Genomic DNA, 12,475 nt, shown 5'->3' with positions numbered 1-12,475 from the left:
GATAGATAGAATTCACATTCAAGTGGAAGTGTTTGCATCAGAGTCTGTTTTTAGTTCAGATTTCCAGCATATTTTGACTTTCAGTCCCTATCCAGAATCTGTAAAACCAGGTTATTATCACACAAATGTGCCAGATCCTGAAATCATGGATTCTGGTGTATTGGCAATTGGCTCTTGCACCTTTCAGACAGAAAGGCAAAACTCAGCAGCTGCAGGAACTGTGAAATCAAAACAGAAATTGCAGGAAGCACTGAGCAGTCAAGCGGCATCTGTGAGAAGAGGAACAGGTAGCATTTCATGTTAAAGACCCTTTGTGGGAAAATCATCAGATCCTTCTCATGAAAAGTCATTGACCAGAGACATTAGCTCTGTTCTTTTCCCATAAATGCCACCCACCAAGTGTTTCTAACATTTTCTGGTTTTTGCCGATTCAAACTTTGATTCTGCCTTTACCCATTATTGGTCTCTGTTGTTCGTCTTTTCTTAATGAAGAAAGAATTTTCTGAGCGGGAGGTTTGAGCTAGTGGAGCTGTTCTAGTGAACCGGTGCATACTCGAAAGGCCAACATGGCCTGTTTCCGGTCCGTAAATGGATATATGGTTATATGGTTATGGTTATTAAGCTTTCTGCCAAGCTGTGGAATGTTAATCATGATATTTTTTATATCTGAGATTTCTAAATCAACCCATCAGGGAAATAAAGTGCTTCCCCAGCCCCACCATCCTGTCACAATATTCTTTTTATTGATCTTATGAGATTTGTACAAGTTTTGAATGAATAACGTTTCATCTTTGATCTTCTCTCTAGTTTTGTGAACCCTGCTGCATTTTCATTTTAACAGTTCACTAAAATTACCACGAAAATATAACTGCAGTTCACAAAAGTGCTAGAGAAACGCAGTGTCCATTGAGAGTAAAAGGGACTGAGCCCCTTCTTCAAGAGTCCTCCTGAAGAAGGGTCCAGACCAGAAACGTTAAATGCCTTTTACTTTCTATGGATGTTGCGTGACCAGCTGAGTTTCTCTGGCACTTTGTGTACTGTACTATAGCCCAGCAGATTTTCTTGTTTATAAAAATATAACGGGTACTCGAGAAAGTAAAGATCTTTATAACAATGAAACCATTTTTAATGCAAAACCACTCAACCTCTATGATCCTGAAAAGGAACAAATTGTTGTCCCATTCCTGTAAGAAAAAAAAATCAACATTTTTAACTGTTTTCCTGTCTGTTTCTTCATTTGATTTTGCTTTTCTTCTCTTCTGTTCATGATTCATATTTACCAGTAGTATCAATTACATCCTCATTCTCAGTGCTTGCTTCCTCGCTCTTTTTATTCCACAGAACACTGGATTTGATATTCACAAAGGAAGATTCCAGGACTTAAACAATTTGGACTTTAGGGAGCAGGATGACAAGACTTGTAGTGCAGATATCGTGATATCCCGGATCAGCAAGATTGGGATCCAAATTTCTGACCTCCTCGTGAAGCAGAATATTAAAATTCCAGATATTATCAAACAAGTCCACAATTCATTTTTCGGATAATCAAAGAATTCTGTTTGGCAGCCTCTACAAGCGTGCCTGATGTAACAATATTTCTTCAACCCGTTGGGAAATTTCTTGCTGGCATTATTTCAAGTGAATACCACAATCAAAGCATGACATTATCAGATGATAACAGTAGTTATTCTGATTTATTTTGCAGTTCAGTTGTTATTTCTGATGGTGATAGGCCGTAATGCTCAAAAGCTGATGGAATGAGCCTTCATAATCCATGTGCTGAAGATTGCCTCAGAGAAACAAACTCTCCTGGGTGTTTCACAGACCAACAGTCAGTGCAGGATCAACAGCTTGCTGCACTTCATACTTTTCCTTCCTCAGAAGAATGATGGTGCCTGGAACATCTTACGAAGTTGCTTGGCAACTCACAACAACATGTATTTGCTTTTCTCAGTTATTGACACGATAATGAATATTTTGGAGAAGCCATGCACATCTATATATCGACACTGCAGACTGGGCGATTTTTCGCTGAGCACCTTCATTCTGTCCACAGCAATGGTGGGGATGTTCCAGTGGTCAACCACTTCAATTCTGCACCCCACTCCCACACCAACTTCTCTCTCCATGGCCTCATGCACTGCCAAACTGAGGCTACCCTTAAATTAGAAGAGCAACACCTCATTTTCCATCTTGGGACTCTCAACCAGATGACATTACATCGACTTCTATGGATTTTGTTAGGCTACGCCCCTATCTCCCTCTCTTCCATATCCCTCTGCCCACTTTCCTCCAGTTCTCCACCCCCTTCCCACTCCATTCAGAGGGCTACCCCCTCCCCATCACCTCAGCTTTTTTCTTTTGTTCTATCTGTGACCTCTTACCTGTAGGCCTGTGCTCCTCCCCATCTCCCCAGCCCCCCCCCCCCCCCCCTTACCATTCTATTCAGGCACCTGCCTGCATTTTGCTCATACTTTGATGAAGGGCTCAGACTCAAAGCATTGGTTATGTATCTTTATCTTTGCTACTTAAAGAACGTTGCTTTACTTGCTGAGTTTCTCCAGCATTTTTGAGTAAACATCTTTGTATTTGTTTTCTACTAACCTTGCTTCTCCTTTCCCTGTTTCAACTTGGTAATTGCTAACCCTGATGTATATTTCATTGCATTGTATGATCTAGTTGGGGGGGGGGGGGGGGGGCGGCAGGGTCTGTTACTAAATTTGAGCAACCTCGTGGTATGAAAGCTACATGTCCAAATCACAACATGTTTGAAATCTGAAATAAAAGTTGAAAAACATGGAAATAGTCAGCAGGTCAGTGTCTAAAGAGAGAGAGTTTGAGGTCAATGATTTTGCCCCAGAACTGTTCATTGGTGTATGACCTGAACATGTTTCTCTCTACACAGATTCTATCTCATCTGCTAAGTCTATTGGCAAAGAAACATTCTATTGGAGGGATCCTGCAGGCCGGGCAGCAGACTGCGCTTAGCTGTAGGATTCCAACACTTGCAGTCTCCTGTGTGTCTCCAAAGAATATTTAGATTGAATTTAAAAGGATCAGGACTTCATCTTGAATATAAAAACTCAGCAGGTCCAATGGTGTCCTTTATATAGCAAAGATAAAAATACATAACTGACATTTCTGGTAACAATGGTGTCTGCAGACTTTTGTGTTACCTTGAATATCTGAACTTAGCTGTGTTCCAATCGCATTCTAGTTTAAACTCGCTGATGTTCACTTTTATTTACTAAAAGCAGATTTCCAAACCTGCAGGAATACAGCAGTGAAGAAGGTATACATTTTCTTAGCAGAACACAAATATTAATGATACCCTCCTTCATCTGCTCAGACAATCCACAAGAAGCTTAAGAGCACAACATGAAATAAATCTGTGGAGTAATACATTTTATCATTAACCACAATACTTAAAATGTTAAATTTGTTTTACACCAATAGGAACAAGGACAATTACAGTAGCAATCCAAAAATCCAGTTACCAGCTGAGATCCGGACTTTTCAAAAACTCTCAATATGTTTAAATTTAGCAGGCTTTTATGTGTGTGTGCATATTTAAATGCCACAGATGCACAGCACCATTTATATTTTTCTTTAAAACTGCTTGTTTTGAAAATGAAGCGTGCTGTATTTACTAATGAATAAACTATCAAAATTTAACTGTTTGTCTCTTCTATATTCTTCCTTAAATTTAAATGTTGAATGTACTGCCCAAGAATCCAAAAATCCGGACTGACCCAATCCCCAAGCAGACTTTTACTATACATGTTTGCCATGCCAGAGTGGGAATACATAAACAGGGCAGACAAAACTAATTGCTAATGTACATCTGTGCCTCTGTCCAAAGAAGTTGCCTGATCTGCTGAGTATTCCCAGCACTTTCTGCTTTTATTTCAGATTTCCAGGACCTACATTTTTTTTCTTTACAAAACTAACAAGTAACAATGTAGAAAATCAAGCAACATTCAACCTTTACTGGCAACAATTTACAAGTTACTCAGTTCATTCCTGCTTTTGAAAAGCTTCTTTAGCAGTTCCCCCCCACTCCAAATTTTCAAATAAATATGGCATGACATCTTCAATAGAGATGAACCAATGAACCAATTGAGGTCATCCTTTGTCACCTACTGAATTATGTAAGCATTACGGAATAATGAAATTGACGCTGTGAATACTGGAGTTTTGAATGATTCCCCCATAACATTCAGTTCTTGGACCAAACATTAGCAACCATGATTTTCTTTTACACATATCCTTTCTTGAATCAAAGAATACAGTTTTAATAGGATTAAATAATCATATTCAGTAATCAACAATTATTTTTTCTTTTGGTGAGATAACACAAATCCAAAATCTAATGTCATTTGTGTCTGGAAATGGCACACCTCCTTTTCCTTGGATCTGCTGGTTTCATTCAGATAAGAAAGATATGAGGTTCAACCCTGAGTAATAATGACACAGTTTACAGGCAGAAAGGAATAAAGAGTTTCCTTATAATACATTTTTAGATTTTTTCCAAGCCATTTATTTGTGACTTCTAGAAGGAATGGTCCTTATTATATAACTTGACTTTCCACCATGTACCCTTTATAACACTGATTTCCCATATAATAATTTAATTTGTTTATCTGTTAAGCCAACACATTTATAATATACTTTACTCAAGAACACCACACTCAATATTTCAAATACACCTTTATTTCTCCAACATCTCAGCTCTGTTTCCAACTCTGGCTCATAAATACCAAAGAGGGTTATTTTATTTTTGGAGCTTAGTTGGTGAGATTGATAACTTCTCATAAGGGTCTATTTCCAAATGTTGAATATCAGCATCTTATTAGACCATCTTGGCCAGATCCAATGGTTTGCTGAGCTTAAGTGATGCAATGATTTTAAAAATAAAGCCACGGTTCCTTGAGAAGTCATATTCCTTAAAATGCTGAATAAAACTCAGTTGCATACAAAATATCAAGTGGGAACCAAAGTCTCTTCGCCAGATCTTCTCGATCTGCCCACGCCCAGCAATCAGTCAGCACAGCTCCAATAACGCCCTGGGTTTTGTCCTTTTGTTGAAATCTGTTACTTGCCCATGCTCTGTATCAAACGACCATGTTTCATGAAATAAAGGCTGCTTTATATTTTTCTTCTAAAATAAACTTCCATTTGAAATATTAAGATAACTTGCCATGCATTGTTGATGTCTTCATGTAGAATGAACAGACACCATTTTAAGAGCGCCAACTCATTACTGTTGATCAAAACAAAGCAACCTATCTTCTATATTTTAGGGCGTTGAATGACTTGAACCTGTATTTATTGCTTTCCTGTCATAATGGGATTCGATGATTATGGAAATATTAAAATATTTTTGCTTGCATTTGTCCTTCTTTGACTTGCATTTTCTTCAAATAAATATCCTTCAAACATTGGCCCAAAATCTTAATATTTGTTTTTTTTTGTGCCAGTTTGACCGTGCCATGGTGATGCAGACATTGGGATTTATCTCACCGCATTAATCTTTCTGCAGTGGTTTCAAATAGGCCTCTTTCCTTCCTGCTGATATAATTTGGGTTTACAGCTCAAAAACACAACGCATTTGAAAGTTTTTTTTTATAAAAAAAAGCTCAGGACTAATCTAAATAATTTTCCATGCTGACAATGCAAATTTCATCCGTAAGTTTGATGATTCAAATGTGTCCACAGCTGGGGGTTATTCTGTCAAGTGGCTTCCAACAGTGATTGTTAAGTTCAAGGATTGGGGAAAAAAAAACAAAAAAACCTCTAGGGGGAGAGCAGAGTGTCTAAACCTCACAAATTCAGGAACGCTCACACAGAGGACATCCAGTAGTGAAAAAATGAGAGATTTTGGGGAGGGAGTGGTGGGAATGAAAACGATGCGAGGCTCCCCACAGTGCAAAATAAAAATAAACGATAAAACATTTGACTTACACGGATCACAAAGACCGTATGCGATTCCCAGTTTGCAGAAGAAATTTGAAGTAATGGAACCGTGACTCCAGGTGAAAGTGAAAGGCCAAATTGTGTCGCATCAGGGGATATTTTAAAGCTGGCAACCTGCCGTTTCTGCAGATTAAGCTTTATTTATCCCTATCTGGCAAAAAAAAAGAGATGTACGCGAAGGGCTACACGCCCCTCACTAAATCGGCGAGCAAGCATACAATTCCAATATTTCCCAAAACGTATTGTATCAGTTGCAAACATTCTAATAAGATTTTTTTTTAATTTAGCAAAGTAAACAAAAAAACCATGTCAGCCATTTTCACCTGCGAGTCTCGCTTCCTCCATTCTTGAGTCTGGTGTTCATGCTCCACTATGGCGGCGCGAAGCTGCTTCTCCAAGTTATCTATCTCACGTTCGTGCTCTCGGACCAGGCTGTCTTTTTCCGCGTCGTGTTGCTGGAATAGGTGCGTCTTCTCCTGCTCATGCTCCAGCTTCAATTCGACTATCTGATTGGATGAGGAAGGGTACTGTTCATCAATACCACATCACTGTTGCCATGACAACAATTCTTCTGCTGCATTTTCCCCCTCCTAATTCCTCTTAAATTGATCAGTGTCAAAAAATTCTTTTCTTGTTCCCATGCAAAACAAAATTTCTACGTCATTTGTGCTCCGACCCTTCTGTAGGTGTTAAAGTTCACTTGAATTTGTTCATTGTACACCGGGTGCTCAATCTACATTTCCCCTCCCTGCCCACTTTCACAAATTGAAGAGAGAAACAATAAATCCATCAATATCTTTTACAGAAGACATGATTACATTCATATCAATATTTGTAAGCTTTTCTCTGTTATGGCAATAACCGGCCCAACACCATATTCCTATAAAACAGTAAAACCTAATCTTTACTATGTGAACCATAAGATACTGATTTCTGCAGCTATTCAAATCAGAAATGACGTTTCAATGAAAAGACGCACAAAGGTTTTTTTCCCCTTAAATCTGTACAGAATGGAATTTGGATCTTGTTTTTGTGGAAAAATCAGCAGGTTACGGGATTCTACAGTTCCAATTCCATGCACACAAAATCAACCAATTTACAGTCGTTTTTACATGAAAGCTGGAGCATTATCTCGCTGTCAGCTCCGTGATTCTGAAATAAACAGACTTACGTGTTCAGCAGGACGCCTGCTGTGCTGGTGGCTATGATTACACATAAAGCAGTCTATTCCCCAATATTCTGTTCTCAGTCCCTACCAAGCTGGATACTGTGACCTTGGCCAATCCTCAGCTCTTCTCACTAGGTTTGAATGGTAGTTTGAAACTGAGGCCTACTTTCTACTGCTGTGATACTAATCCTCCCAGACTGCGCACAATGGCACCCTACCTGGCCTTCTGACTAAAGGCAGCTAGGCTGGCTTTGAAGCAGGTGATGAATAGGGGCCTGCAGGATGCCAGATTTCCAGCAAATGCCAGGCAGCACAGCTGCTAGGAGCAGTCACTTACATTTTTCTTCAGTTTTGGTTGATTTTCGTCGAGATGGCGCTCGACCCAAAAGATGTAAGCTTGTTTTAAGCACAGACATTTTCATGTCTAACAGCTGATGGCTAGATCCGTCTCAAATGCTTCAACATGCGCAGGGCATTCTAAGAGCACTTAACCCTTAGGCAACTTTCAAACTGAAACCAATTATTAAATTCAACTCCAAGGCGGCCTCAATTCTGGCTTTCTTTACACATTTAACCAAAAACACTCAGTATTCAAAATGGGAATGTTTCACCTCCATCCCCACTGCCACACAAACATAAAGCCAAGATCTGCTATTTTACCGCGACTTTACGAGTGCGTTCCTTCATCACACACCCGCATTGTTGAACCCTTATCAAATATTCAGCAGTTTAGTTTTCCTTGCCCTTTCCTGAACCACTGCAATGCTGCTTACATCAACAACTCGGCTTCACATATTTCAATTATTTATTATTTTGGAACGGGAAAATGCTTAAAAAATTAAAGAGGGAAGAAGCCCGCAGTACAAGACAAAAGGAAAAGCAAAGGCATCAAATGATTTGAGATATGGGTTTTTTTTTTAGTCAGTAAAGGGAAACAGGTGCTCGGGATTTTAAAGAAAAATTGTCCTCTAGTTTACAACAATGCAGAAACACTGAAAGTATGGAGGTGTGTTAATAGTTACTGTTAGTTAAATGATACATATATTTTCATTTTATACTTTGGTGCATTAAATTGCATTTTATCTTCTTTATTCTTCTCCCCTTTCTCCTCATCTCAAATCCAAAACTGGGTGAGCCAAGAATTTTTGTTCCATTTACTTTAGCTATCACAGTACACAGAATTTGTTTCCTCACTGGCTGGCTCAGTGATGTAGGGTGGGTGGATTCCCTCATTTTCTCTACTTATGAGCAGAGATAATAATCTGTACTTCTTTATTATCATAAATACATCTTGCTTTCTTCTTTCATTCTGCCCCAGGCATCTTCCTGATATGGCAACAGAATAATGGCTGCCATCTTTGTTTCCTTCAAGACCTACTGAATGCAGTGTTCCTGGCCACTCTCCAACATATTTTTCACTCAAACCCATATACTTTTAATTCCCAAGAATGTTGGTACAATGAGTGCAAGTGAAGAAAATGTGACACAACTAAAATCACTACTATTGTACAGTGAACTTCTAATGAACCAAAATCATTCTGAGAGCTTGCTGAAAATACAGGCAATCAATGTTCCTATAAAAGTAAAAACACATCTGATTATATATACCTGTTGTTCATATCGCTGCTTGAGTTCCTCCAACTGCCAAGAGAATTCTTTTGATTGCTTCTCTCGGACAGATTTTGATCTTCTCAGATCTGCCTCAACCTTCTCCATCTAAAAAATGCAAAAAAGGAATTTTTGATTTGACACTGTAGTCATAGAGACAAAAATCTATAACTATTTCACCACACCAAATACAGCTTTCACAAAGTGAATCCAGGATGGAATAAATTGTGATTATATTTGAGTAGCTGTTTGTGATTTCTGTGTTTAAAAAAAAAGTAAGAAAACATTCTTGTGCGAACATCAGTAGTAGTTAAAAAATTTACAAATTTTAAAAAGAACAAAGTTTAAAACAACTGATGACAAAATAAATCAGTCAAATAAAGATCAGAAGCAAACTTCAAATACATTTGCCATTTTCCTTTACATAAAGGCCTCCTCCAGTTACAGATTCTGTCCCCAAGCCATCAGCAGATTGATCTGAGCAATATGAATTATAGAGTGAAAATTGAAACCATCAAAACAGCTAGTTAACCCATTATGGAATTGGTAATAAATGGTTCCAAGACACCATGCCTGGGTTAAAACCATACTAGTCATCTTTCCCACAATAACTTCCCACTAATGCCAGCATTGGCAAACAGGTCGAGAGTGTTGATTCCACTTATTCCAGATCTTATGAATTTGAACAATAATTTTACTCTGCTTCAGATGAATAAAACTCTGAACATTTACAGCATTAAAAAATAAGTAGAATGGAGCTGACATGGGAGCATCAAGGTTTATTGTTCCAGAGGATAAATCCATGGAGACACACCGAGACTGGGGATGCTAAAATCTGGAGGGGGAAAAAAACTGCTGGAAACACTCAGCATGTCCAGCAGCATCTGTGGAAGCAAAGAGTTGGTCAATATTTCAGGCCGAGACCCTGCATCGGACTGAGAGTGTAGAGGGAAGACGGGCAGCAGAAAGAGGCGAGAGAAAGAAAGGTGACTGCAGATAGAGGTTCTCAGGAGCGGGGTGGAACAAGTGAATGTGGGCAACACCAATCTCATGTGGCCCCAAACAAATGCTTTAGCATTGGCAGCATTCTTCTCCCTCAGATCAATTGATGAAGTGATCTCCTTTGGAAGAGAAACAACTGATGATTACAAGGATACCAATAAACACAGAATAGTTCTCAACACTTTCAGCCAACATTTAAAGTTGAAATTTATCATACAATTGTACAAGTACAACCTACTCCAATCCTTGATGTAAAGCACTGCGAACACGCATCCAGACAGACGATATACATGCCCAATATGCATACACATATATTAAAATAAGTAAATACTTGAGTCATAGAGGGTTTGTATGAGCAGTTCCTCAGTCATTCAGTAGTCTCACTGCCCATGGGAAGAAGCTGGTTTCTGACCCACATAAAGAAATTGCAGGTCTTTGGCACCCACCAGTTATAGACAAAGTTCTAAATTTTATCACAAGGTTTAAGCTCTGAAGAATAACTGAGTTTGTACATTTGTTATTGAGGGTTAATGATTTCAAACAATTATTACCTCCAGTATAGGTTTCTTGGAATACATATTTTGGTAATTCGTAGTGTTATGGAATTTTAATTTTTTCACTGTTTAACATGTTTACTCAAACTGCAGTTAAGATTAAGAAACAACTGTTGACTAATAATTATAATCAACCTCTGACAAATGGTACAAAGAAAAGTTTGGTTTACCAGCATCAGCAAAACCCCTGGTGTCCACCACCTATACAGATTGCTAGATGCTGGATAAGTGTATTTTCTGGTTGCTAGAGACTTGGTCATACAATACCTAATAAGTCTTCATTAAGAATAAACATTTTAAAAGTCAAAAGACAAAAATGTTATACTGAACTTACACTGAAAAAACTTCACTAGTATGAATATATATAAACCTTAAAGCATTTTATTTTATTTTCAGTCATATACTTTGAAAACATTTAACTGTCGCTGAATCTGCAGATTCCTCCCTCTCCACGGAGTCACCCAAAAGATGAACAATAACATTATATATAATTAACTCCCCCCCCCTCCCCCAAACCAAGTTTACAAATAAAGCCTTTGACCGGGGGTGTTCCTCACTAAGCAGGGATAAGGAGGCACCTTAAGAGAGTTATCCCAATGGCAAGCAGCATCAACCAGTTCTTCATCCTGGGTGACACAGTGCTGCTTCACACAACTTTATTCAAACAGTTGCTAAGGGAAAAACACAACCAAGGCTCTCTGTTGGCTGACTATTTGCTCCCATCTTCACCAAAGGTTTATGTGTTACTTCAGAGAACATATTTACTCTTACAATTTTAAATGCGTATTGTGTACCTATTTATTTAAATTTTTTAAAACTAAATTTCCTTGATTTTTTTTTGCCAGTTTTTTGAGGCTGCCGATTGCACGAAATCCAGATACCAGGGGTTTTACTGTACTATCAGATTCAAGGCATCAATTTTAGATAGGGCAATGAACAATTGCCAGCATGAAGTGCGATGAGACACATTTGCCTTCCCAGTAGAAGTGAACAAACATGATCAAACCTCCTGGTTGTCAAATGAGGAGGTGCTCCAGCATTGCTGTGTAAACATCAAAAACAACTTCAGAAAACTAGAGACTATCTGCATTACTCTCATCTAAAACAATTGTTCAAGATTTAGTCCTAGCATGTAAGGGCCCTAGTAAATATGGAACACACAAATGCATTCTTCACCACTTATCACTGCTGTTACCACTTTCAGGATTTGAACCCCATGGTTATGCTATTCATCAATTTTACTTTGCACCCTATTATTTACTGTGCATGTTCTTTTCCCATCTGATTTCCCAAAATACTTTACCTCACACTCATTGGGATTAAATTCCATCTGTCAAATGCTCCACCCAACTTTCCATTTGATCTATATTCTGCTTTAGTCTTGAATGATTATACAGTACCACTAACTTTCACGTCGTCCACAAAATTACTACACATAAAAATGGCAGCACTTCCGTTAGTGGGGACCCAGGAGAATGGGGAGACACAGTTTGCTCCTCCGGGTTTTACTGCCCAGCTGTGATGTCGATGGCTCCATATACATTTTAAATGGCCTATTAGAGGAGCTGATGGCGTTTTTAAAAAAATCCTGCAACCACAGACGTCTGCATTCATGTTGGTGGTGTCTGAGTTGGGGAGTACACTACAAGGGCTGCAGATTCCAGGGGAGCAGCGGACCAGTTCAGGGCACCAGAAATGGGGAGAATTTCCCTCATTGAGAAGGAGAAGTCTGGGAGATGATCTGCAGGGAAGGTGACCAGAGCAGCAAGCCACCGAGGGACTCAGCAACAGAAGAACCCATAGGCTGTGGGCTGTTGGGAACTTGTGGTCAAAGAACTCACAGTCTGTAGGCTGCTGGTGACTTGAAAGACCTACATATGCAGCGGGCTGCTAGAGACTGGCTCATGGGAACTAGCATCAGAACCAGGATAGAGGGTGCCAAGGACAAGAAGGGCTCCTGAAGGACATCGGCCGCTGAAGGCTTCCTGATTGTAACAGAGGTTTGGTGAAGCTCAGGTTGTCAGTGGTTTGAACAAGAGTCTCTGTGCCTGCAGAGGCTGCGAGAGCCCTAGAGGCAAATCCATGAACACAGTTTCTCGAAGGGACTCTCTTTTGCTTCTCTTTCTCTTTATTGTTAGGGATGCCAGTCAATGCTCATGTCGACTCT

The 12,475-nt window shown here is 39.2% G+C and overlaps 1 protein-coding gene across 7 annotated transcripts in view; it reads right to left on the bottom strand.

Annotated features, from left to right (window-relative positions):
• The window catches only part of cep112 (centrosomal protein 112), a 399,081-nt gene that overhangs the window by 172,032 nt on the left and 214,574 nt on the right, over positions 1–12,475 (bottom strand). For 6 of the 7 annotated variants that reach the window (XM_069929789.1, XM_069929788.1, XM_069929791.1 and 3 more), the window contains 2 exons: positions 8,753–8,860; positions 6,300–6,482 (listed from right to left, as the gene is read on the bottom strand). In XM_069929789.1, coding sequence (XP_069785890.1) covers positions 6,300–6,482; positions 8,753–8,860 — 291 coding nt within the window. The remainder of the gene's footprint in view (positions 1–6,299; positions 6,483–8,752; positions 8,861–12,475) is intronic. The other variant, XM_069929793.1, reaches the window with a different exon arrangement.

Source organism: Narcine bancroftii, chromosome 3 (assembly GCF_036971445.1).
Source record: "Narcine bancroftii isolate sNarBan1 chromosome 3, sNarBan1.hap1, whole genome shotgun sequence".
NCBI classification, from domain to species: domain Eukaryota; kingdom Metazoa; phylum Chordata; class Chondrichthyes; order Torpediniformes; family Narcinidae; genus Narcine; species Narcine bancroftii.
The sequence above is the reverse complement of the archived record's forward strand: the minus strand, read 5'-3'. Positions and strand labels throughout refer to the sequence as shown.